The 25,477-nt window shown below is 45.9% G+C and overlaps 1 protein-coding gene across 3 annotated transcripts in view; it reads left to right on the plus strand.

Moving 5' to 3' along the window:
• Positions 1–25,477, plus strand: part of LOC104322086 (synaptotagmin-like protein 2) — a 39,147-nt gene that overhangs the window by 11,583 nt on the left and 2,087 nt on the right. The window contains exons 1-16 of one of the 3 annotated variants that reach the window (XM_069810985.1): positions 314–817; positions 1,704–2,282; positions 4,617–4,768; positions 9,820–9,913; positions 11,418–11,511; positions 11,686–11,779; positions 12,408–13,529; positions 14,871–14,969; positions 17,004–17,095; positions 17,561–17,662; positions 19,585–19,754; positions 20,520–20,622; positions 21,282–21,443; positions 22,186–22,264; positions 22,846–22,945; positions 23,934–24,139. In XM_069810985.1, the coding sequence (XP_069667086.1) occupies positions 2,182–2,282; positions 4,617–4,768; positions 9,820–9,913; positions 11,418–11,511; positions 11,686–11,779; positions 12,408–13,529; positions 14,871–14,969; positions 17,004–17,095; positions 17,561–17,662; positions 19,585–19,754; positions 20,520–20,622; positions 21,282–21,443; positions 22,186–22,264; positions 22,846–22,945; positions 23,934–24,139 (2,770 nt within the window). In that variant the 5' untranslated portion in view covers positions 314–817; positions 1,704–2,181. The other 2 variants (XM_069810984.1, XM_069810986.1) reach the window with 2 other exon arrangements.

Raw genomic sequence — 25,477 nt, forward strand, 5'->3', positions numbered from 1 at the left:
ATGGGTTTGTTAAAAATAAATAAAAGTTCTAGAGAAGCAAATACTGTGAAAACTGTGTCCCTAGATACTTTCTTAAAAATAAAATCTGTCCCAGAAATTTCTGTAAATGTCTTTATAGAAGTAGGATTATGCCTGAGAGCCAGAGAGAATAGATGGTTGGAACCAAGCGTGGAAGTGCCGTGGGAAGCTGGATGAAATGTAGGTTTAAACAGTAGAGATTCATCAGGGCTTTTTATTACTCTTTCTGGTTTAACTATTTAGAGTCGTATTGGTAGTTTCTCAGATGATAAAGGCTGTAATTGTAGCGTGACAAGCACAGCCATACTTGCCTCAAAGAAACATGAAAGGTTGTTTCCTTCCCTCCAAAAATTATTTTCAAATAATTACAGAGTTTTTATGTCAATGGCCATTCCTTTTGTGAGCCTTTTTATGTGGTGTTCTGTGGTATTTCTTTGTAAGCATTAAGGTCAGATGCCTATTCTTTCTTCTAACATGTTGTTACGCCATTATGAAAAAGGCAAACATTTGGGAATGTATCATCCATAAAATAATGTAAATGATGTCAAATAAGCAAAGTTCACCTGAAACACTTGTGCTCGACTTTGGGTATGCCAGTTGAAGGAAGAGATGCACCGTGTGGAGACAGTCCAAAGAAGAGTGACAAAAACGATGGAAGACCCCAGCCAGCTCTGAGGAACCTGAAGGAGCTGGGGTTGGTTAACGTGGAGGCTGAAGCGTAAAACCCCGTGAGGACGGCTGCAAAGGGAGCATCCCCACGGTGGATGGGACAGGCTGACGTCTATCAGGGAGATCTAGGGTAGGCAATAGGAAGAAGTTGCTTGCCAGTAGCTAAACCCTGAAGTAGGTGGCCCGGGAGGGTGGTGGTTGCCATCCTGTTTGCCATGAAAGCTGGGATTTATTCATTTTTAATGACCTGACTCCCAAGGCTGTGACATTGGGAGAAAAAGCCAAGTATGATGAAACCCACAGTCACCTGACGGGCTTAGAAGCAGTGGAAAAATCCAATCTGGTGAGCTAGAAACTGCCTGCATGGACACAAGCAGAACTTCTGCTCCCTAGGAGGTGTGCCTTATTGCCCTCCAGTTGGTCAGGAGAGAGGAAAAGGAATAAAGTAGCAAAGCAACACAGGATTTACTCTTCCTCCACGCCCTGCAGCCTCTGGCCATTTTCGACTTCTGTTGAAGCACTAAGTGATCTGCACCTGTACTGTTTGAATAGCAAATACCAGTGCAGCATAAAGTAAAGTGCGTGCACATTAGAAAATGAGCAGCCTCTGGTATTTTATAGCATAACATGCAGCAATAACACTTGCAGGTTGCTGTTCTATCATTTTCCACTTGCTTTACAAAGGTTGGCTGCTTATCCTCGGTCTCATTTACGGCAGAAAGAAGTGAGGAAAAGAAGAATGGAGGTAAAAAGCAAGCAAGCGTTTGGTAATTTACATGCATATTTTGCTTGTAGCGTGCTGAGTCAACTGTTTACCTGTTAGTAGGAAAGCGGCTAAAATAAAATATTGTCTTGGTTAGGATAATACCGCGTGGGGAGCTGTAGGACGGGGAGGAAAGTAGGGCAGCTTGTTTTGGAACTTGTGCTGAAGAACAAATAAAAACCCCCAATGTACACATTCGGTTACCATATGTCGTGCTTATCATAAAAGGCATCTCGGTGTTATTTCTTTGCAGGGATGCTTGAACTCCACGGAGGCAGACTTCCCGGTTGAAGAAAGCGCATGCCAGAGGTGCTGGGGTTGCCGTTGGTGAGAGGAGCTTTCGTGCCTGTTGAGGCAGCTAAGGCGGGCGGCAAGCTCGCTCCTTCCCGTGCTTGCCTGTTTGATTGACGTTGGCTTCCAAATCGCTGCGACTGTGCCTGAAGAAAAGCGAAGGAGCATAATTTTGCTGAGAGAATTTTCCTGGCAGGGGAAGGCATGCAGCGCAGAGAAACGTGCCAGCAAAGAGCTTGGAAGTGCAAGTCCAGGTGCTAACGCAACTTCCACCCAAGCCATGCTGTCGTGAAGTCCTTCTTCTCCAGCCGCGTCTCGCTCAGCGCACCGGGGCGGGCTGTACAGGGGCTGCCCATGGCATTGCGGCAGTCTGGGCTGGATTAGTTCCTGGTCTGTCATTGTTTCAGCTGTCTGAAGAACTGAAGAATATTGCAGGGAAGATGTTGGACTTGAGCTTCCTGACTGAGGAGGAGTATGAGAAGCTGATGAAGGTTCTGCAGAGAGATGCAGAGCTGAAGAAGAAGGATGGGGATCGCATCAGGTGAGAGAGTGTGCAATCACAGCAGGACGTGAGCTTTCCCTGGGGGGATTTGTTTACTTCTTTTAGAGAGGAGTGTGTGTGTGTGTGTGTGTGTGTGCAACAAGGAGAGACGCAGGCTGCAGCAGTGCTGTCCCTTCTTGCTCAGATCCTGACAGATCTTTTCATTGCACCTCCTGCTTTCTCAGGCATCCTGCTGTCACTGCTGTCCTCTCTCTGCAGGACTGCAGGGCTGGACTCTTCTTTTGAGTTAATCAGCAGCCCTCAGAGACGCCAAGGGAAATCATCCCTTTCCTGCTCTGGGGAGGAAGATGCTGATTTCCCGGTGTCAGAGGTCCAAGCAGGGGAGTAGCTGCTGCCTTGTTTTCCTCACTCGGTAGCACAGAAATCCCATAGAGTGTTTTAAAATGAGACTTTACATCCCCATCTCAGCTTTGTGTCCCTCCGGTGCTCTTTGAGGTGGGTGTGTATGCAGCATCAGTTGTACAGGCAGAGAGGGGCAGTGAGAGGCTACGTGACCTGCCAAAGGTTTGCAGGGAGCTGTTTCAGAGCCAGGAATTGCTCTCAGTTCAGCTCACTTGCCACTGACCATCCTGGAGCTCAGGTCTGGTTGATTGGGATTGCTTGTTGCTACTGTCACTTTTTAAATGCCAGCCATTAGGCCATCTGGGTTGACAGTATGCACCAGGCTCGGGAAGCTGGCACCAAACTCTCCAGGGCAAGTAACGTGAGGGTGGATGGCCCTGTGCCAGCTTACCCCTGTGAAGGATGTGAGTCTCCAACTTGCTGTTGAGCCAAAAAAAGAGTAAGACCCATGTAGGAGAGATGCTGAAGGCTTGAAGGGGGAGTGGGTGGCTTTGCATCAGGCTCTAGGGAGCCTACGTGCCCTGGCCTCTGCTCGGGGGTGAGAGCTGGGGAAACAGAACAGGTGATGGCATGCAAGCAGCTTGGGCTTGAGGTGTATGTGTCCGCGTACTCTTACATCTCCTCTGAATTGAAGCAAGGTTTCAAAAAGGTTTTCTCTTTTTTTCTTCTTTTTTTTTTCTTTTTCTGAAATGCGGTAACATTTCTGCTCTGCAGTGGAGGTTTGGGGAAAAGAGCGTTTGGATTATTTCAGTTTTGTTTCACTTGTCTTTGGAAGCTGTTGCACAGAAGGCTTTCATATGGAAGTGAAGTGAGTTAGATCCTGACCGGGGTGGTGCCAAGTGCCACTTGCTGTCAGTATGGCTATATGCAGTAAGACCTTTGGTGCAAGTGTGGACATGTTTGGGTCCAAACAACCTGCCTGCTGGGTGAAATGGAATCAATGGCATTACACCGATCTGGTGTCAACAAGATTAAAATATGTTCCTATTCCTCCTCTGGCCCACCACCTCGAGACCCTCACGGGGGCAGATGCAGCCCTGGTCTAGATGGGAGCTGTGCAGCTCCCTGCCTGTCAGTCCTGCTGGGTCCCCCAGCACTGCCGGCAGAGGCTTGAGCCCAGTTATCCCACACCTGCTCCCTTCTGGCCTTTCGGCAGCCAAATGTGACCCTTCTAGGCTCCACAGTCATCCGGGGTTTTGCTCCCTCTTCCTGATGAGAATTGGACTGAGGTGGGAGTTTTCCTCTGGCCTCTCACGTCTCGCAGGGACCCTGAATTGTGGTGAGCTGTGGGAGGCAGTGCCAGCTGAAAGGCAGCTAATTCAGTAAGCCGTGGTATAAAAACAGGATAACTGGAGGAGGGTTAAAAGTACAGGCTAGCAAACAGAGCACTGACGGGTTTAGGTGCCAAAAACCAGCCCTGGGTGCGCCTGAGCGAATTACAGTAGGAGAAGCTGTGCTCAGGAAGGAAAGGTGACTGAGTGCCAAAATTGTCATGGCAGGAGGAGCAGTGTCCAGGGAGAATGCTGCAGGGACAGGTTGCTCCCCTAAATAACATGATTTATTTCCATGGTTTGCCTCAGATTTGATGCAAAAAGCTTTGCCACTCCTGAAGAGATTAATAGACAAATAAAAGGGAGAAGTGCAAGACCTGCAAACAGCCCCACCCCTTCCCAAACCCCCAGGGCTGCAAAGCAAATAGGCAAATCTCTTGGCAGATGACTCTGATTTGGATTTGTAAAATTTGGAAGAGGTAAAAGCCTGTGTTTACAAGGTGCAGTTCCCATTTCCAATAAAGAATAAATCAGCTTTTGTTTTAATGCTGGTTTGGCCCTTGTGATTGCAGAGAATATTCTCTGGATCCTGCATAGTATCGGACAGGGGAACTGTACGGACAATTGTTACGAAGGTAGCTCAGGGGAAGTCGAAACCTTGGAGATCTTTTTGGTGTGTAATGTTCTCCTTGACTTTCAGGCGGATACAAGGCTCCATCAAGGATGAAAAGAAGAAGAAGTTTGTGACAGGTGAATGGTTTTCGGAAGTGAAGGCAAAACGGTTTCAGGAAGACTTAGAGGGGCCGGATCTACTTCGGGCATCTATTAGAAGGAAAAAGGGCAAACTGGAAAGTAAGTATGTTAGTGTGCACCTTAAGAAAACAAATTGGTGGACTAGAAAAAAGTGGTCAAGTATGGGGGGTCTCCCTGTACTGGGAGCCTGTTGGGGACCAGCCTTTGTGTTGTCATCAGGAGATTGTCATCTAAGCTTTCAGTACTAGAAAAAGATACCTGATTATCCAAATCAGGGCCCAAAGAAAAAATTACAGTGTGGCAGAGGACCAAGGCAAGAGCTGTTTACCAGCTGCATGCGGTAAATGCCTTTTCCCCACTTCAGCTTCTTTCTTCCAAAATGTCTACTTGTCAGAGGTCACTGGTATAATTTCTTGTCTGTCATGGTTTAACCCCAGCCAGCAACTAAGCACCACGCAGCCGCCCACTCAAAGCAAAAAGGGAAGGGGATAATGTAGGGCAATTTCTGGCATCAAACTGATATGTGTGGGTCAAACAACACCCCCCCCCAATTCCTAGAGTGGTCTGACAAAAACAGACATCTGTCTGCTCTTTTAGGCCTCCAGAGTGGTGGGTCAGTCACATCTCTGCAAAGGGAAGGGGTGCCTCTCTTCTTCTGGCAAATGTTTGCCTACTTGAGGGGGTCCGTGCCTAGCTTTTTACATGGGAATAATTCCAAGGCACAATGTAGTTTTCAAAATAAAAAGGGCTTCAGGGCCAAGTCTGAATGGTACCCAGGCTGCTGGGCCATAGCAAGGGTATATCTGGGACCGCGTGCTAATTTGCAGCAGATGTATTGCGTGTTGTTCGACATGCAGAGGAACTCCCGTGGTGGTATGTAAACCAGATCAAATCAGATTTGTTGGCTCAGGGCAGGGAAGAGAAGAGCTCAGCCCTGTGTGAAATGAGCAGGGCTGTGCTTTGAGCCCAAACGTAACCAGCCTGGAGCTGGCACTTCGTGCTGAACATTTGTGCAAAGCAGAACCGGGGATGATTCACATCCAGTCCTCAACATGAAGGCAGGTCAACTGTCTCTGCAGCAGGACTGTGGAACTGCAGCCCAGTTTCACAAAACCTCCTTGATCATTTGTCAGGGTGGGTAATCACAGATACTCAGACACGGCTGGTGAGTTACTGGCTGCTGCTGCTTTGGGGAAGCCATGGCCCTGAAAGACAGCTCTAAGCAACGGCTACCATGGTCCCTAATGTAAGTACTGTATAACTGGGCTCTGTTCTTTTGCAGTAGAGGCTACTGTTAGATAAAGGGTTATCTTCCATCTGCCCAAAACTCAAATGTCATCTCCACCAGTTCAGTTCAGCCCTCTTTCCTAGGCCCAGCTGCCCATTCCTGCTGTGGGGTAGCAGCAGTACAGATCACTCCTTTGTTTGGTGGGCCTCGTTGGCCAGGATATCTCTGTAACATTAATTTCCTGGGTTTAGTATACCCCTCTTAGCTCCACATTACTTAGACACATTTTGAAAGCTAAACGCTGGCTAGTGACTTCACTAACCGAGAGCCTCATTTTCTTTTTGCTTTTTGCTTATCCCTGACAGGTCTTATAACTTAGCTTAGATTCATTGGACCCTCTGATGCAGCACTGGCCCATCATATTTCATATGAAGTTGCTTTTACCCCTGGTATTAAGGATTCATGATGTCATTAAATTTATTTTTTATCATCCCTCCAGAATGCTGAAACATACAAAACCTTTTCCAGCTCGACAGAGTTGCCTGGCCATTTCTGCAGAGCATGTTCTGCTTTTTGAGGATGTGCATTTGTGCTTGCACCCTCTTTGCATGAAGAGACAGACACTTCAGCAGCCCCTCTCCTAGGGCCCAGGTCAGACAAATGCTCTGTCATCTGCAGCCCAGCTAGTGGCCAGCAGTGAATTGGATTCGTCTGCCTTTTGCCTTGCCAGAGGCATCAGCACCTTTAGCTTGCAGCCCACTTCAGGAAAGCAAAATCTGAAGTCCTGTTGGTTTTAGATTTAACTTTTACTGCTGATGTGCACATATGAGATGTGGTTTCAGGTTATCATGTAAAATAATCTCATTAATATAGCAGTAATATGCAAGTTATGTCTTTGCATGCACATTACTTGACTAATGCTGTTTTAAGAAGGAAGAAGCAAATGTTGCTAAATTACTATAGTAATTACGTTTAGATTTAGCCCTCTTCATTTCTTTTTCAACTTTTTTTCTTCCGTTTCTTTCTCTTTTTCTATTCTCAGACTTATTTTGGTAAAGCACAGGTACAACATGTGACTTTATTCCTTCCTTTTACTTTTCCCACTGCCATTTTACAGCAGTGGTAGAGGATCAAGATTCTGCAGCTAATATTTTCACCTTGCTGTTACCTGGTGCATGCTCAGCTCCTGGGGTGGTTACCGTATAGATTGCCTTCCTTCACATGTGAGGGCAAGCACTTCTCTCACTGACTTGTCAGCAAGAGTATTGCACTGGTGAGAGCGGCACTTGGCCCATCAGGGAACAAGGATGAGGCCCCTGTACGAACAGTTTGGCCGTGCAGCTCACGTTCAGTCTGCAGTAGATGAGATAAGGGCCTTTGCTTGCCATTTTGACACCTTTTTTTCTTCTGGAAAGATGAGAATCATTCACCTTCTGTTGGTTTTCAAGGTGATGAAGGGGTGTGTGTTTATTTAGCCAAATCAGTGTAACATGTTCATGACTCCAGGGCTGTTAATCCTGATTTAAGTCTTTGATGACTGTGTTAGGGAGTGAAATGAGAAAATTCCTGCATGGAGAAGCCCCACTGAGATATTTGCTGGCATTGCCTTTGCATGGTAAACAGGCTGAGGAGAGGTGGAAATTTGTGCCGGCACAGGAGAATGCCCAGTGACCTTTCCTGGAGGAGGGTTTTAACCTTCAGAAGGGAGGGTTGTGTGGATCCCTAAGGGTCTTCACAGTTGGTATTGCTTATAATAGAAAACACTAGTAATCAGCGGTAATATAAATCTATAAAATAGATAGATACCCTGTATTTAAACTGCAGCCTGCAGAGCAGCACAGATGGATGAATTTGGTGATAACTTCTCCTTGAGCTTGTGTGCAATGGATGGGAGCTAAAAATCATCACGGAGAGAGACCATTTTATCCACCTGCCGAGGCAAGTCAGCCCTGATGGCACAGTTAGCTGTGCCTTCCCCAAGCATTGAGTGTCTTCATTTTGGAGTGATTGGAAATGAGTAAAGCAGCTAAAGTGTTAGAGCAGGAGTGGCTGTATATATATGTATATAAATATACGTATGGACAAGTTAAACTGGTCAGGCCACTACTAGTTTCTATTGGAATTTGCTTCTTATTCTGTCTCATCATGAAGTTAGCAAAGGCATTTTGCTTGTCTTGATGGATTATAACATACTAATAACCTATTTGTTTGTGGTTAGAGAAGCCAGGTATAGCTGTGTCAGTGGCTGAGCCATTTTGAAGGGCAGTGGTTTGGATGGGAAGAAGTGAACACCTCCTGCTGCCTCTGCCAGCTGGGAGAGGGGAGCTCTGTGTGATGGGGAAGTGTCAGTGAAAAGCAAATATGACACAATGCCTTTGGAAGTGAGGTGAGAAATGAACGCAGTCTTTGGTTGTCAAGGTCTTTTCAACCATGACAGGCAGGGGAAAAACATGGGAGCTCTGTGTTTGGTTCCTCTACTTCCAGAGCAGCTCCCTGCTGGCATCTCCCTCCCTCGGGTCTGGGGCAGAAGAGAAGGACGTGGCTCACTGTATAAATAAACGGCGTTCCCATGCCGGCGTGTGACGTGGCCTGCACGTGCCACCGGCCGTGCCACAGCTTGTCTCTCCCGAAACGATGTTCAGCGATGCTTTTTGCACATCAACGTTTACACGGACAAAACGCAGTCCCTCTCTCAGAAACATCCTCTCTAAAACTGGCTCGTTCTTACACAACCAGGCTCCCGTCTTGCAGCAGGAGTGACTCCCCGACTTCCCACGGCTGCGGAAACCACGGGATCGCCCCGCTGCCATCTCGCGTGTGTGCCAGACGTGGTCCTAACGCCGACAGCCCCGAGCAACGCCTGCCGTGGTCCCCTGCACCGCAGGACCAGGCGCGGGGCGGGGAGGAAGAGTTGGGACTGCAGCATTTTTCTCCGTGGGGATGCACAGGCAAGGGGGAATGAAGGTTCATCTTCGGATATCCCCGTTACCTGCGGGCTGGCTGTGCTGGTGCTGGATGGCACCACACGGGCAGCACCAGCGTGACATTGATATCGCAGCCTGTCCGTAGGACTGATCTGCTCTTGGGTTTGGTACGGTTTTCTAACCAGATAACAAGCGAAGCTATGTTATTTAATGTCACATCTGAATCCTTTAAGCTTCTGATTCTATTGTATTGTGTCACGGAATATATCCTGAAGAGATTTGGCAGTTCTTGTAAGAGGTAGATTTACTCTTTAAAATAGACCTAGCTGTGAATAAATACGTGCCGTTCTTGTTGACCAGACTAGTTTCTCATTGCTGTTTTAGAGTTTAATCCTTTTGGTTTTGCAGTAGCAAGAAAGCCTGTTTGCCAGCAAAATGTCTAATGCAACTTTATACCCTGGCAGGCTGCTCTAAAGGTTACCGTCTCCTATTGTTTTTTCTTTCGGGTCCTTGAGAGCTTAGAAGACATAGCTGAGCCTTGTGCCAGTAAAAATAACAGGGATCTCCTCATTAACTGTATTGGCCTCCTCCTTTGTTTGCCAAGATCGGATGACTTTCAGTCAAAACAGGAAATGGCTGAATTTAAATCCTGGTACGGATTAACTTTATTGACAGCCATGGCAGTGTCCTGCGAAGGTTTCCAGTGATGTGACAGCTCCTGGCCTGAGTCAGGCGTTAGGCAGCTTGCTTTGGCCTCTCGGACCCGTGAGGTCTGGAGGTGCCTTCGCTGCGTGGGGAGCGTGGGCGACGCTGTCCCGGGGCCTCCCCCGTCCGTGGGGGGAGCAGGCAGAGCCCCCCATCAGCCATCTCCTGGTAAATCCCCAGGGTTTGTGCTGGTGGGGCTCGTTTAACAAGCCTTTTCTTTCCGCAAACAAAACACACCGGCCATTACAAGTTTAAATAAATGTAATTTCTCAGTTGTCTCTGTTATATTACAGATGAGGCCAACGAGCACATCCAGATGGGTCTGGAAAGCAAAGCTGCCCTGAGTCCTGCCTTCCCTGAGCGTGCTGCTGGCACAGGAGAGGAGAGGTAACTGCCGCTGCTTGTGCAACTCTCTGGCTGCTGCTCTCACTCCTAATGAAAATTGAATGCTACCCATTAAATCCTGGTCTTTAACTGAGTTTCCAAGACTGTGTAAGTAATAGGTTATATAGGGTATTTTTAACCTTTTTCCAGGAATTGTCAGAATATCAATCCTCCCCTAATAACTACCTGCTAATGTGCTTACCCCAGAAAGGTCTTTTCCTGCATGATTTGATCAGGGGTCAGTAAAATGGAAGCTGTCTCTAATGTCAGGATATTCTGGTTAGTTTTTCAAAGTAATTATGGTTTTATTTGTTTAATTTTTGCCATGGAGCAACACTAACAAAATGAACTGTTTGAGGAAACTGCTCATTTCCTGCTGGTGCCAACCTCTGCATCCCGTGCTCAGCGCTCTCCATCAAGGCTTGGTAGGATTTCATGTTGTGCTGACTGAGCAGAAACACCCACTAAAGGCACTCCAACGAGCAAATCAGCGACCTCACTCAATATTCGTGGACTATGGAGAAGCCATTAAATATTCATGTATTCATTTATTGTTGCTCCCATCTCATTTGCATTTTTTTGTCAGCAGAATGAGGAATCTTTCTTCACAGGTGGCAATTGCTCCAGTTAAATATTAAATATGGGCCTTGACAAGACTTCGAAACCTCTTGCAGAGGTTGGGTGTTTGCTTAATGAAGGATCCAGAGTCAACAAGCCCGAGATGCTCCTGCTTTACAGGCACAGCAATGGTCCTAATGTTTTTTGGGGGGGTTGATTAAATCCTGAAAAGTTTGCTTTGTTTTTCTCATTCAACCCTAAGCACAAAGCATTCCCTTATGAAATCTCACCAGCTTGACTGCTGTTGTCGTCTGGAGAGCAGCCACCACTAGTTACTTCCAAAGACAGTAGAAACAGTCAAGTAAACTGCCTGTGATATGTGTTTCTTCCATTTATTTATCAGGCCATTAGTAATCAACTTATGTTCCAAGCATGAGGATTTATATCCTGTAGTATAGATTGTTGTCATAATCATTCCTGTAGTTTCTAAATCCTCTACCAATCTGGTTATGCCTTTGGCCTGAACTGGGAGGTGTGACCTGATCCTTCCTGGGCCATAGCATGGAAACACATCTCCCTCCTGCATGGCTCTTGGGCTCTTCTGGCACTGCTGCTTCCTGTGTTTTTCCCTACGGTTTTCTCCCAGAAGGGGAAAGTTTGAATAAACCCAGAAGTTGACACTGTTGTTTTTATTGAGCAAGTTCTGTACTGACTGCAGCAGGATACTCATCTTTACTCCACATTCAGGCCATTTAACATGTCCCCCAGTCCTTCCAAGCAGTAACAGAGAAAATAAATGAAGGCACCAGCTCTGGCCTGGGCTGGGTCAGTAGATAAAAGTGGTAAAGTAGCTGAGCAGAGCTGAGATGATGTTGAAGACTGCCTGACCACCCTACCAGGTACGTCACTACCACTGATCTCCTTATCAGGCGTTTCTCCTCTCCCACAGATCCAGCACACCTGCACTTGATACCACAGAGGAGTGTAAAATCTTGCCAAAACCGAAGCCGAGACTTCCTGTCCTGCTGCCTGCATCACATAAGGTAGTATAGGCACAGCCTCTGCACTTTGTTTTGTTATTCCTTGGACCTTCACACAGTCTGTACCTACTGGTAGGGGCTCCACAGACTGCCTGCCCTCGTGTCTGTGCTCAAATAAAATACGTTTTTCCAGTCTTGCCAGTTTATATACACTGATAGGGTTTGTTTTCCGTTCAGAGATCCAGTATACATGATGTCTCTTCCTCAGAGAGTGACACTGGAACAAGTCCATTTGTGGCTGCAACAAACAGCTTGCATTTGTCTAGAAAAGGTAAGGTTTTTGTTCAGTGAGCTGTTGGTGTTTTTGTTATTCAACATCAAACACCAAGAAACAAGATGCTTTTTTTGAGTGTGTAAAAATCAATAAAAAAGAGTATTTCTTACCTTGGCATGTAAAAATGGGATGCCAACATTTGTATGAATTATGCCCAAGGCAGCAGGGACCAAGAAAAAAAAAATTCCAATGACTAAAACTTCTCCTGGCTCTCCATACATTTTAAACTGAGTGGTTGGCTCACAACTCCTTAATCCATAGATCCAAGTTACCTTCTCTTTCCTGCCTTGAATGTAGAGTGTATTTTTGGTACATAGCAAATAGCCAGTAGGAAGGCTGTCAAACTGAAAGCAAAGCTGCAAACAAATCCCCAAGTCACAGCAACAATTTAGAACTCAGTGGATTTTTTCCATGTCCTGTTGCAGAGCGAAGGGCTAGGGTTTTCAGGGCTTTCTTCAGGTCGAAAGGGACTTGCTAGAGTCTCAAAATGGGGAAGAATTAGGAACATATTGATGGTTTCTGGAAACTTCTCCTGGCTTCCCTTTGAGAAGCTGCAGCCCAGACATTCCAGGGAAACATGATGCAATGCAGTGGGACAGGCTGTGAGCATCTGTTGTTGTTGTAGGTCGTGGAGTATCTCCGTTGCCCACCAAGCTGTCAGAGGATGCTGTGCCTCAGCCCAGCAGTGCAGCTGGAGGAGAAGCTCTTGATGGGGCCACTGGCGCCACAGTGGGGCCAAAAACTCCACCTGAAGAAACTTACACTCCCAGCAAGATACCAGTTAAGAGGAAACCAAGTAGAACTTTCCCCAGACCCGAGCAGTTTGTGAATCATGTGGGGCCAGCAGAGAACAGCCTCTCAAACAGAAAGCTGCTGGCAAGCTCCAAACCACTGACCGCAGAGGGGGAAGGCAGCCAGGCTGTGAAGCACAGCGTGAACTATACGATCTCATCAATGAGTAACAAAGAGGAGGATATCGGCCTCAATCGCGAACACTTCAAGAACTTGAAGAACTTCTGGGAGAAGGGAGCAGACTCTGTGATGGTGAGAAACGTGCCGGAGGACCCGAGCTGGGTGGAGGCAGACGGTAGGCAGTTCAAGCTGTGCCGCTCTCTCTCTGTGCAGTCTGGGCAAGGCCAGAACACCGAAGAAAAACCTGGCATCTTCACCAAAACAAGAACCCCCTACAAAAGGACAATAACCCTGTCTTCTAGCGAGGAAGAACCAAGCTATGTAGCCCCTGCAAGGAAGGGCTCCGTTTCCACCGTTCCTAGATCCACATATGCCAAGAGCAAAGGCGGCCCGGTTACAAGAAATAACTCGCTGGGTGAAAGCAATGGGAAGCCAACGGTGCCAGAGGAAGAGAAAGCAGCACAGCACTGCTCCAAGAAATCCAGATTGCCTGTGCGAGCGCCTTCCGTCAAAATCGAGTCGCCTACCAAAGAAGTGTCTGGCAGCACGTTTGAGCCAGAGACGCCTACAGACAAGTTTATTGTGGCAGAAGAGCGCAAGCACGCAGCAAATTCCCTGGCGAGCAGGGTGCAGATACTGATCGAGCCTGTGCTTACAGATGGTGAAAACGATGATGAGAAAGAGGAAAGATCTGATTTGGGCACTCATAGCAATGTGGAAATAAATGGAGAGCTACCTGGGGAAGAAATGTGTGAGCCTTCAGACAAGCCAACACCCGGTGAACCAGCCGGAGAGAGAGAAGCCGTTCAGGGAACGGACTCGGCTGTTTACTCAGGTACTGAGGGCTGTAACTGCACCCTATGAAATCCCAATAGAGAGTCATCCCTAAGCCTGTTTTCTTCCCTAGCCGTTCTGCATTTGCACACTTTCTTCATTTGTCCATTTATCTTATATTGCAGTTTGTGCAGAGTTAGCATGCGTGGATTGTGTTTAGCAAACAGCTCTGGAAACAAATCTTGTGTAGCGCGGAGCGAGCGTAAAAGGAGGCAGTGCCATGTTCCCTTGCCTTCCTCCCCACAACCACCATACCTGCTTGCCATACCTGCAAGCACCTCAGCTCGGGACAGCCCTCCATTTCTTTAGCGCTACCTACAACAGGTCACAGGAACTTACTTTATTTCACTCACTGGGAAGACTGTACTTTCTTCAAATGTGGGGCTGGAGGAATTATTTCTGGTGGTAGAGATAAGTCTGACACAAATAGAAGAAATAAAATGTGAAGCAAAGTGTTTAATAAATACATTGGCCATTAGGCTACCTTGGTAACAGCCGCTGGCTGTCAGTGCTTAAATTACATTTTGGGTCTTCTGGGTATGCACAAGTGATTTTGGATATTAAACTGCAACCAAAGTGGGCTAAACAAGGAGTCTGATCTTTCTGGGTTCTGATACCATGTTCTCAACCATGATGGTGTCAATAGTATCACCATTTTATTGGCCTCTTCCTCTGGGTTCGATGGGCTCTTGTAGTGACTGTTACTATGAACAAAAGTTATTGTTAATTGCAATACATTTTACATGTGGGCTCTGATTGCCCACAGCTCTGCTCTCTGCCAAGCAAAGACCTAGGAAAAGAGAGCTGCTTATCACCTTTTTCCAAATTTCCTGTCCTCATGTACCTGGGTAAGACCTGTCTGAGAGCATTTTCTGTAGACTCATCTGATTTTTATTTTTTACTGTGTCATTTCTTGGCTTATTTCCTACCTCATATAACATTTCTATGACAATCCTGAGTTGCACCTCAGGTAAACACAAACATTTCCTTTATATAGCAGATCATTCTTACATTTCTCATGGGTTTTGCCTTATTGTTACATTCATTTCAGGATGGTATTAGCAGATGGCTGTGTTGCACTGGAAGTTCTTTGCAAGTGCTGGTCTGTTTTAGGGACTGGGTTAATCCAGTGTTTACATTTCCCATCATAGTGTGAATACGTTTTCTCAGGGAGAGATTAAAGCACACTGATGCTTTGAAAGCAGCCCTGTGTAATGTAACTGCAATGTGCTCTAAGCAGAGTGAACAAGCCAGGAGAGACAGAAACACATGTGCTTGTTGACACACTACCCATTTGTGTATATTTATTTACCATGTTGATTTGGCTTTTCATGTATTCCAGAGGAAGATGGGGATCATTCTCCCGCCGCTCAGGCACTGGCCCGAGCAAATAGCATTAATCTTGCAAAGAGCATGGTGAACATTTACACAACCACAGAGAGTGAGTAACGTCTTTCTTTCTCCTTTTTGGTTTACATTCACTGAAGGTAATATATTATGCCCGAGTTCTGCATCCCTCGTGCTTCTGTGCATTTACCAGGCAAGGAAAATGACATATTGTTTCATCATCAAATTAGAGAGCTTATAGTGCCTAAAATTAAATTCAGAGCCAGGAAATTGCAACTAGATTGATGGTATGTTACTCAGTGTCTTCAGCAAAAACCACAAGGGCTTCAGAGGGTTGGCAAGAAGCTTGTACTTGTCTCTCCTCTTCCCCCACCGAGTACCGTGGGAGCTGCATGGCAGCCTGTGCCGTGGATTAATCAGAGGTGCCAGACTTCACGTCCAGCGTGCCAGTCGTGCCGCAGACGCCTGTCACAGGCTCACTGGGCTTGCCGTGCCCAGCCTGAGCCTCTCGCCTCCCCCAGAGCAGACCCCGTTTGCTGGACTGATCTCCCCAGCTACCAGCTGGGACCTGCTTTATGGTGACAGTTTCTCCCTGAGAAACCAAGAGAAGCTAAGGAGAAGGCAACAAGAAAGCAGCAGCAAACCTGAAGAAGCCCACGACCGCGAAACCTGTCTGTCCCACCAAGAAGCTCAAGAAAGCTGCAGCCACAGAGCGGGGCCTGAAGGAAGGCAGCAGCAGCCTCCGTGGCCAAGAAAACCACTTACAGTCCCCAAAAGGTGAAAACCGTCAAGCCCAAGAGGACAGCTAAGCGCTTGCCTAAAATCAATGTGGTAAGGCCAAGGCTGCCAGGACTGAGGTGAGAGGGCTGGGAAGGCAATGCCCGAGGAAGGGTAAAGCCACTTACAGGAGACGATGGAGCCCATTTAAGTAAGCCCGACCCCTGGTTATGGGAGGGAGGAGAGTCCCCTTCGGGGCGGCGTCGCAGGCAGCCTGCGGGTGGGACGCGCTGCGTCGCCCTGTGACGGTGCCCACCCTGTCCCGTAGCCTCGCGCCACGCGCGCGCCCCGTCCTGTGGTGCAGTGACGTGTCGCACGGCACAGTGGATCGAAGATTCGGGTCCCATGTGCATTGCCGTTCAGTGACACGGTCTTCACACAGACCACCAAGGTTTTAGCCTCTCCTCATTAAAGCTTATTTAGAGCCACAAACTTCACCCTCAGAAACCCTCCTCTACAGTTACACTTACTTGTTTGCAGTATAACAAGTAGTCTGTGGAGAGGGCTGGATTTAATGCTTTGCTTATGTTTGGAAATAAAAATAGTAAATATCAAATAAATGGTAAATCATACGAAAGGAAAATGCCAAAGAAGCTCTTGGGCATTTGGAGTGCTGAAGAATGTATCGTTGTGGCTAACATGCTAAACAAGCGTGTATATGTGCGTGCACATTTATGCACGTGTATCTTCTAAAAACAGGTTCCTCTGGGATGGAGATAGTCATCTGCAAGGGAGTTATTGGAAAAAGATAAAGTTAGAACAAATGGGTTTTATTTAGCCATTTAAGCAGTCCAGTAACCATCTTTCTAAGTTGATATGAAGCTTTCTGATTTTTTTTTCTTTTAGATATCTGGCTATTGTCCACCTCTTTGTCTAGCAGAGTATTTCAGAGGTGTATGCAATGGTGAAATTGTAGGTATAAATATTTTACAGCTCTTCTGTACAGGGCAATGTGCTATGAGATGAAAATGTGAGCATGTTTGGTTTCTTTGACAAGGAGGCAGATCTGTATGGTTTTAGTCTAAATTAAATCTACACAAAGAAAGTGGTGCAAACAACGGACATCCTTAGGCTACTACGTGAATTAAATTAGCCACTAGAGGGAGTTTGCACACTCCCACACATTGAAAGAAAACACATTGAAAATAGCTTTAAGATGTTAGCTAGCAGTTTTTGTCTTGAGGAGGGTCAGCTTCACTGGCAGACCACAGAGACTGGGCAAGTAGGTGGTGCTCTGGTACCTCCCACAAGCTTTTCTTCCTTCCTTGTGCCCTTAAACAAAAATGTGACTTTCTTACATTTTCCTGACTCTGACAAGGGATCTTGATGCCTTTTTTGTTTGTACCTACAGCATACAATAAACCTCATTTGATACCCCATCAGTTTCTTGAACCTGAAAGAGTCAAAGAGCTGAGCAGATCCTCTCCTCTCCTGTTGTCTGAGGTAGGCTAGATACCAGAAATGGCTGGAGTAATGTTCACAGCATCCCCTGAATGGCAATCGGTTTCATGGGACTGTTTCTCCTGCACACGGACAGTACTTGCTTTAGAGCATACCTTGGTTATGTCATAAATAAATGAGAAGAGCCTTCAGAAAAAAGCCCCCAGTAACCCAGACCAGCCCTTCTATCCTGGAGGAGTTCTAGCATTTCCCTCTGTCTCAAACCACGCTATTCCATGCCCTTTCCAAGAGCCCAGGCAGTTTCATGCAGCTCTGTTTGGAGGCAGTTAATGATGACGTTCACTGTCGGTCGGAGAGAATGCCTCTAGGGAGACTCCCTGCGCTCTCCTCCACTCTCCTAACCTGATCGCTGCTTAATGGGACTCTGCTGAGCTATTGGTTTTTCTCTGTAGTGTTGCAAAGTGCTCATACAGCAGAGCTTAAAGATGCTTGTTATTTTCTGAGCAGACTGAATCAGACACGGCTTCGGAAATCAGCTTCCAGTTTAACAAGCACAAAAAGACGCCTAGCGTTGGCAGCCACTCGTCCGACATGGCATCTGTCTCCTCGGTAGGTATTTAACGCGTACATCTCACTAGATAGGGTTTCTCAGTCGGATGCAGTGACACTGCATTTAGGCTGATACTGATGATGTGGCCTCCGGAGTGTCCTGTTGGTTTCTGCATGGTACATTATTAAAAGAACGGTGATGGTTAATTGACTTACTTGCATTAAAGGAGTGTCTCCAGGTACCATCTCAAATTAGAGACCCACCGAGTCATTGTTAGACAAATTCACAGTAAGCGGTAGCCCCCACCCCAAAGTATGGATGCTCTGAAGCCTGGCAGCATGCGGGAGAGAGGGGGGGCCTTTTTCTAGGTGGGGAAATGAGGCATACAGCTAGTAAGTGACATGTTTGTGGTCCAGCTCTGAAAGAGCTGGGGCTGCAGGCGGGTGCCCTCTGCAAGCTCATCCTTCACTTTATCAGCAAATTCGAAGAGTTGGACAGCAAAAGTGTGATTTAGAGCTTCAACTTCTAAGGAAAGCTGAAAAGAGCTGAGTGTGTTTAGCTGAGCATTTTTAAAAGATTCCTTAGAGACAGTGTTTGGGGGGGGGCTGCTTAAAAGTGCTTGAATTTGCTGTATTAGTTACAGGTATCTGCAAGGTGTATATGTGAGATTTAAAGAATATATGTGAAGCAAAGCTGGTAGGGAGAGGTCATGAATGTAGATAAATATGTTAAAAAAAACCTTGAACTTTGGGGAACATGTGTCCTTCTCCTAGTCTGGAGAGTCTGGGAGCTATAAATAAGCCTTTTGTGTCCAAGTCACACAGGTGTTCTTGAAAATCTCGTTCAGGATTCTCTGCTGGGGTAAGTTTCCTGATGGGATGGTAAATGCAGCTGCAAGGACTGAGAGGAGATGTTTAGCAGGTTCTTGTAGGTTATAATAGAATGAAATTCAGAACCAAAGAAAGTAGGGGGAGACAGAGAAGAATTGGGTTAATTACTAGGAAAGTTTTTTGATAAATGTTCATGACTGTACCACAGAAAAGTGCCAAGAGCGTTAATTATTTGCTTTGTAAACAGCATTAGCTTTTGTGTTATCCTGTCAGGAGTCATAAGTGATTGGTGCAATAGAAAATTCTCTCAACTTTCTGGAGCTGTTTTGTTTCTGCTTCATCACTTTCTACCAGTGAAAGAGAAAGCCTTGAAAAAAGCAGCCCAAGGCGTATGGCCAGATGCAGTTTGTTCTGGGAAAGCAAGTGACTCTTGGGTGACTAGCTCCTGATTTATACCTGTAGAAACCTCATTTTCTTGTGTCTTTGTGGCAAGTAGATGCACACAGGCTGTCTCTGGTGGGACAATGGCTCTTCAGGACAGAGGTTATATCTATTTCTGTTTTGTACAGCTCCATGCACATTGTGAGCAAGCAACAAGATAGTAATAGTTTTTCCTACAAGTCTGGTCTGATATGGTTCTTACTAGCCTATTTTAAAAATTGCTTGACAATTGTGTGACTATACCTACCTGAAATAGTAAGTTCATATACACATAGTTTAAGTTCTCTCAATATATTTCTTTCTTAGTATGAGATTGGGTCAGGATAGCAGCTGTTTGTACTGTAAGCATAGGGAAAGGGAGGAGACTTGTGTGGTCCCCCCCAGTAATATTTGGCTGTTTCCCAGAGTTTTCAGATTTAGGAGTGAAAAATCTTCTGCATTTTTTGAGCATTCAGGAGAATAGTGCTTCTAAATCCTGGTCTAGGATAGCACATCCTTGTGAGACCCTTATTCGGGTTCCCCAACCTTCACTTGTTTGAGCACAGCTGCAGATGTGGACCATTTCTGTGTCAAGGACACAACAGTACACAAGGACAGAAATTGCAGATTATTTCTCTGGGAATGCACTTTCCAGACTATCGTCTTTGTCCAGAACCAGGTCAGGAGGGTGCCTATTTCAGTGGCACTGACCTTGCTCTTCCACCTGACAGGTGAGTGGCAGTGTGCTCAGTGTCTACAGTGGCGATTTTGGGAGTGTGGATGCCCAAGGTACCGTGGAGTTTGCTCTAGACTATGATGAGAAGAACCGGGAGTTCCAGGTTCATGTGTCCCAGTGCAAGGACTTGGCTGTCGTGGATGAGAAGAAAGGCAGATCTGACCCGTGAGTGACACTTTGGTGCCTTGTGAATTCTACATTGCTGAATTTTGTGCTCTGGAGGATTTTTTTCTTTAGTTTTCTCTGTTTAAACATCATGGTTTCTTCCTTCCTTCAGACTTCTGGCGCATGCTTACTGCTGGGACTTTACTAGCTGATGGTTCTGAGCCATCGGCATCGGTAAATATGTTGCCAGACTTTAATTTGAACAGATTGAGAAAGCTTTGTTCACTACAAAGACAGTTCCTGTTATCACTGGAATATGTTCTCTCTGCATCCATGTGAACCTTGATCTCCCCATGGTGAATACACTTTGGTAATAACTCTGGCGATGCAGACACATGTCTATATGAAAAAAGAGTCTGTAAAGAATTGCTGTTAGGGGCACAATGGTAGTTGTACAGAGGTTAGTGATCTCTGGTTTGAAAGATGATGACAAGGAGCTTGGATTTGAACCCTGAGAGAGAGACTTAAAGACATTCCACCTTTCCTCCTCTCTAATTTCACCCTGATTTTGAACATACAGAGATGCTATAGTTATGGACATTTCAGAAAATGGATATATGGCCTTGCTGGCTTCCCATATTGCCTAGACAGCTGCCTGTTCTGAATGTTGGCGGCATCCACCCATCTCCAGTGAGATTTATAACTTCACATGCAAGAGTCAACTCCAGGTCTTTTGTTTCCATGTCACTGTTCACAAGTGTTGCTCGCTTATTGGAGCTTGGCAATGTGGAACGATATCCAGATGGAGTTTGTTTTCTTTTCTAGGTATGTTAAAACTTACCTGCTCCCAGACAAAGCTAGAATGGGTAAGAGGAAAACTTCGGTGAAGAAGAGGACAGTGAATCCCATCTACAACGAGGTGTTACGGGTAAGAACAAATACAAGCTCTGAAAACCTGTGTTGTAGCAGGCACCCGTACCAGGTCAGGTCTGGAAAGATCCTGTCTTCTTGGCCAGGCTTCTTCGCTTGCCTCCCGCCAATGCTGCACTGCTCTTCCCTTGGGTTTGTGAGGGCAGAGATGTTGAAGTTTTCTCTGCACCCATCTGTGTGGCACCCAAGATTTCTCTGTCAAAGCCACCCAGTGATCTTTGGATGAGATAGGGACCTGCAGCCTGTGCTGCCCTCAGCCAGAGCAAGGGGTGTTCTCCCCTTCCCTGGCACGCAGTCACGAGGCATGGGACTAGTAAGAAAGGTCTTCGTTATATGACCATACTCATCAAAGCCTGGAGGATTATTTAACAATTCCCAGGCCTGTGTTAATAATTCTTGAAAGAATATTGGTTTTGCTCTGTGACGAATGGAGCGCTAGGTTTCCCTGTGCTCTGCAGAGAAGCTTTGTCAGAGTAATAGTATTGCTACAGGGTGAAAAAAGGAGGTGTTCAGAGCGAGGCCAGTCCAGTAGTGTGTGTGTGGAGTGGGTCTGAGTGTCTTAGTCAGAGCTTATTCAAGCTTTTGAGTAGTTTATTTCCAGTTGTGAAAGAAACAGAAGAAAAATTTGAACAACCTGACTTCTCTTTCTTCCTTCAGTATAAAATAGAGAAAATGGTATTGCTGATCCAAAAATTAAATCTCTCTGTTTGGCACAATGATCCACTGGGACGTAACAGTTTCTTGGGAGAGATCGAAGTAGACTTGGCCAGCTGGGACTGGAGCAACAGGAAACTCAACTGGTACCCGCTGAAGCCCCGAGTAAGTGTGTCTCAGCTGGAAGCATGCTTCCTAGCCCAACCCTGAAGCCTTTAGGAGTGGCAGAAGTCCTTCCTGACTCCTCTGAGGTCTTTGGGTGGTGTGGTGGAGCAGAACAACCTGAACTGTACCTAGGAAAGTGCAGTAAAACATCCACAAGCCCTGGACACGTTAGTGCAGTATTTGGTGCTCTGAACACAGGCTTTCTCAGGTCTTATTTGGTGACTGATCTGTAGAGACACTTTCATAAATGTGATCTGACACTAATCAAAAGAAACTCTGACATGACTTTGCCTCTCTCTCTCTACTAACATAAAGACCATCCCTTAAAAATAGCAGAGTACTAGGTGTTGCAGCTGAACATGCCTTGAGAGGTAAATATTCAGGTGCCACTTTTTGAGAAGCCTGTAAAGCTTCCTGCATGCTTCTGGGTTCAGAGGTCTGATTTGAGATCCCTTTTCAAATAATAAAGGACATTTGTCTTTCGGAACTAAGATGCTTAATTACGTCCAGGTGGACATGCCTGGAAGGGCAGCCTGGCTCCGAATCCTCAGGCTTTTGGTTCTGAGGGACTGAGTTTGAGCACAAAGCCACAAAGAAAGGAGCTGCCCTGGGAACGGGCTGCCCCAAGCCATGCAAAATCAGAGTTTGTCCATTTGTGCCCTTCCATTGAACTCAAAAGCTGCTTGCCTTGCTATGTTTACACAATCCCTTGTTTAGTCAATCATAACTCTTTCTGTTTCAGAGCCTTTCTGCTGTTAACGGTGTGGATCATCGAGGAGTGATGAATTTGTCTATTAAGTATGTCCCTCCGGGAAGCCTAGGTAAAATGTGTTTCATGCATTAAGAAGTACTGCCTGTATGTAGGCATGCAGGTTGCAATGCCTCATGTATTTAAGGGCTGGTTAAAGAGTAATCTCATTAGAGCAAGATCTTAGAGATCAGCACAAAGGCACAACCAGCAGCGCTTGATAGCACTGTTGCAGCCTACATCTGATTTTCACATCTGGATTTATTGGTAAAGTGTTGGGGAGAGAGGAAGGGCTCAACAACCTCAAACTCATCAGCTGTTAGGAGCACCGTGGGCACTGTGATGTGGTAGCAGCAACACACGCAGCCCCTCTTACTGTGGGGCAGGCACAAGGTTGGGTTTGCCCAGCAGTTTCTCCTTACCTGTTTCAAAGCAGCACCGGCGCGTTTTGTCAGGAGCTCTCTGCAGCTGTGAGCGTGACGGGGCTGGTGGTAGTGCTGTGGCACCCAGACAGAGGGGTGCAGAGCTCGCGAGGGAGTGATTATGCAGAGAAGTCACGTTGCTGCTCCCTCAGGTCCCTGGAGAGAAAGCCTGTCATTTTGCTAGCTATTGTAAGGACTGGCTTGACAGTTTTTCTCTTCTCCTAAATGGCAGGTCCCAAGAATCCTCCCTCTGGCGAAGTTCACATTTGGGTCAAAGACGTCAAGGACCTGCTGCAGTTGCGTCCTTCTGGAGTTGACTCCTTTGTGAAATGGTAAGTGCATGAGCATGATACTGACTTTGATCCTGGGTCTGCGCCTCCACAAAGCAGTATGTTTTCTTCTCTTTTCTCAGGTAACCTAGCTATGCCTCCATACTGTAAAGCCTTTGTGTTGCATTGGGCTCTGTAGGAGAGAATTGCCCTTGTTATTCACTCGTGGCCAAGTTAGGAAAACCCTTGCTGTGGTAAAGCTCTTGGTCAATCACTGTCTGTGACTCACTCAGTGATTTGCCTCAATAACATCTGAGTGAGAGGAATAAGTGGGCCCTGCACCTCGGCCCAGTGTGTTCATGTGAAGTTGTGAATTTTGCCTTGATATGGGCTTGCGTGCAAAATTTGGGAATTTGTTAGGGACTTGCCAGATCTGACATACGGACAGTTGGATCTTGCTTTGATCTTCTCCAGAATTTAGTATGTGCGTGTTTTCTGCAGCCTGCAACATCAGTTCTGCCTGTTATATGGGAGAAGGTGCTGCAAATATTCCAGAAAATTAAAAATCTTTTAAGGGGATTTTAAGATTTTTTTCAGCGCTTTGAAGTGATCACCATGGTTTTTGTATATTTTAAAACCTTACAGAGTTCTATAGAAAGGTTTGTTGCTCAAGAAGCCTAACTGACCATTTTGAAATGCTGTCTTAGGCATCTAAGTGATGAAAATTTATGAAAATATAAATGTGTGAAAGTAATGTCCATTTTTTAATGTAAAATGTCAGTTTGCAAAAAAAATTTTCCAAAAGCAGGAAATTTTAAGCAAGTACGTCCCTTTCTGAAAATGCTTTTAAAATGGATTTTCTTAGCAAAAAAAAAATTTCATCCAGAAATTATGAACATTTCCTATTAAATCTACAGAGATTTCTTATGCTGAGACCCAATTCCTCCTTTCTTCAGAACTGAGGCTTGTTTAGACTGAGGAACTTTGTAGGAACAATTCAAATCTCAGGTGATATTCAATACCACATGCTGTATTTTTTCTCCTCTCAAAGCTATGTGCTTCCAGACACCAGTAAGAAGAGTTACCAAAAGACCCGAGTCATAAAAAGAGACACAAACCCTGTTTTCAATCACACTATTGTATATGATGGCTTTCATACAGAGGATCTAAAGGATGCTTGTGTAGAACTGACTGTGTGGGATCATGAAAAACTTACCAACCATTTCCTTGGAGGAATCAGGCTGGGCCTTGGGACAGGTAAGTGATTTCCTTTACATTAAATGAATACTGTTACCATATTGCTGAGCCACAGGATAAAATGGGAATTTGCAGAGCATCTTCCTGTTGGGGAGAAACCAGGGATGGGGAGTCTCAGTAATTAGTGAGAGTCTTGGTACTTGCACTGTGTCTGGGATGCAGGGGGCCCTGGTACCATGACAGCTACCCTCTATTCCCACATTTTCTGCCAGCATCAGCTCTGAGGTCTGGTAAAACTCAAGAATCTCCTTGGGTCCATCAGAGAGTTTTCCTGCTGTTACAGAAAAAGAGACAGCGTTACAAATCAACATTATATTGCTGCTGCTCCCAGGGAAGAGTGCTCAGAGATGAAGACAACATGAATGCCATGTGGGACAGCACCACCTGGTGACTCTGTCCACATCACCTCCTCCCTCGAAATGCTTTAGTGGCAGGAATAACTAACACTTGAAAAACAGGGCGAGCTACACTGGTTGATCTGGTAGGTAGTCAGTCCTGAGAGTACACCAGCTGGAATTAAATCACAGATTGGAAGAATGGAGTTGTCTGGGTGTAGACTAAGGTGTTATTGTTGGGGTTTTGTTTTGTTTTTATTTAGGTGATGTAGTGCTGAAGACCTCAGCAGAGGTGCCATTTGCTCCTCTGAGAGACAGTCACTGTCTCTGGGAGTTGATGGCATGAGGTTCCAGTTCAGAGAAGGACTTAGACCTGTGCTTAGCTGGAAGTGTTTTACTTCAATGGGGTTACTCATCCTCGAAGTTAGGAAAATTCCAGTATTTTTAAGCCACAGTTGTAAAGAGCAGGTGGGACTATCTCCCATTGTCCAGCTGTCCAGCATCAAGGTTTGTCCCTCTCTAAACATCCTATCCTAGCTTTCAGTGTACCCCGTACCTAGGCTTTAACGGATAGCATGTTCATCTTTTTATTTTTGTAAGTAGGGTATCTAAGGTTTTCTAAATTATTTATTGTAAAGCAAGAGGGCTCTTTGAGAGATGAAAGGCAAAAAGATTCCAGAATGTTGCAGTAAAGGATAACAGTTCCTTGAGGGTATCAGGAGAAGTCTCATAGTAGCTGGAAGGTCTGCCTTGCAGGTGTGCCTGTGTGTACTGGATTTGCTTGTGTGTTCTCTGTTTTCAATCTCTAACATGTTACTGGGAGGGCTGTGAACTATCCAGTGGGAAGGGGCAACAAGAATAAGCTCATAAGCAAGATATAAAAATACCAACCCCAAGATAAGCTGTGATCCGAATTTAGACCTTTATCTCATTGATAAGTAGTTGGCATGTGAAAATTTAGTTGAATGATCAGCTTGGAATTAATGTACACACTTTTCCCCTA

Source organism: Haliaeetus albicilla, chromosome 23, assembly GCF_947461875.1.
Source record: "Haliaeetus albicilla chromosome 23, bHalAlb1.1, whole genome shotgun sequence".
Classification (NCBI taxonomy): Eukaryota; Metazoa; Chordata; class Aves; order Accipitriformes; family Accipitridae; genus Haliaeetus; species Haliaeetus albicilla.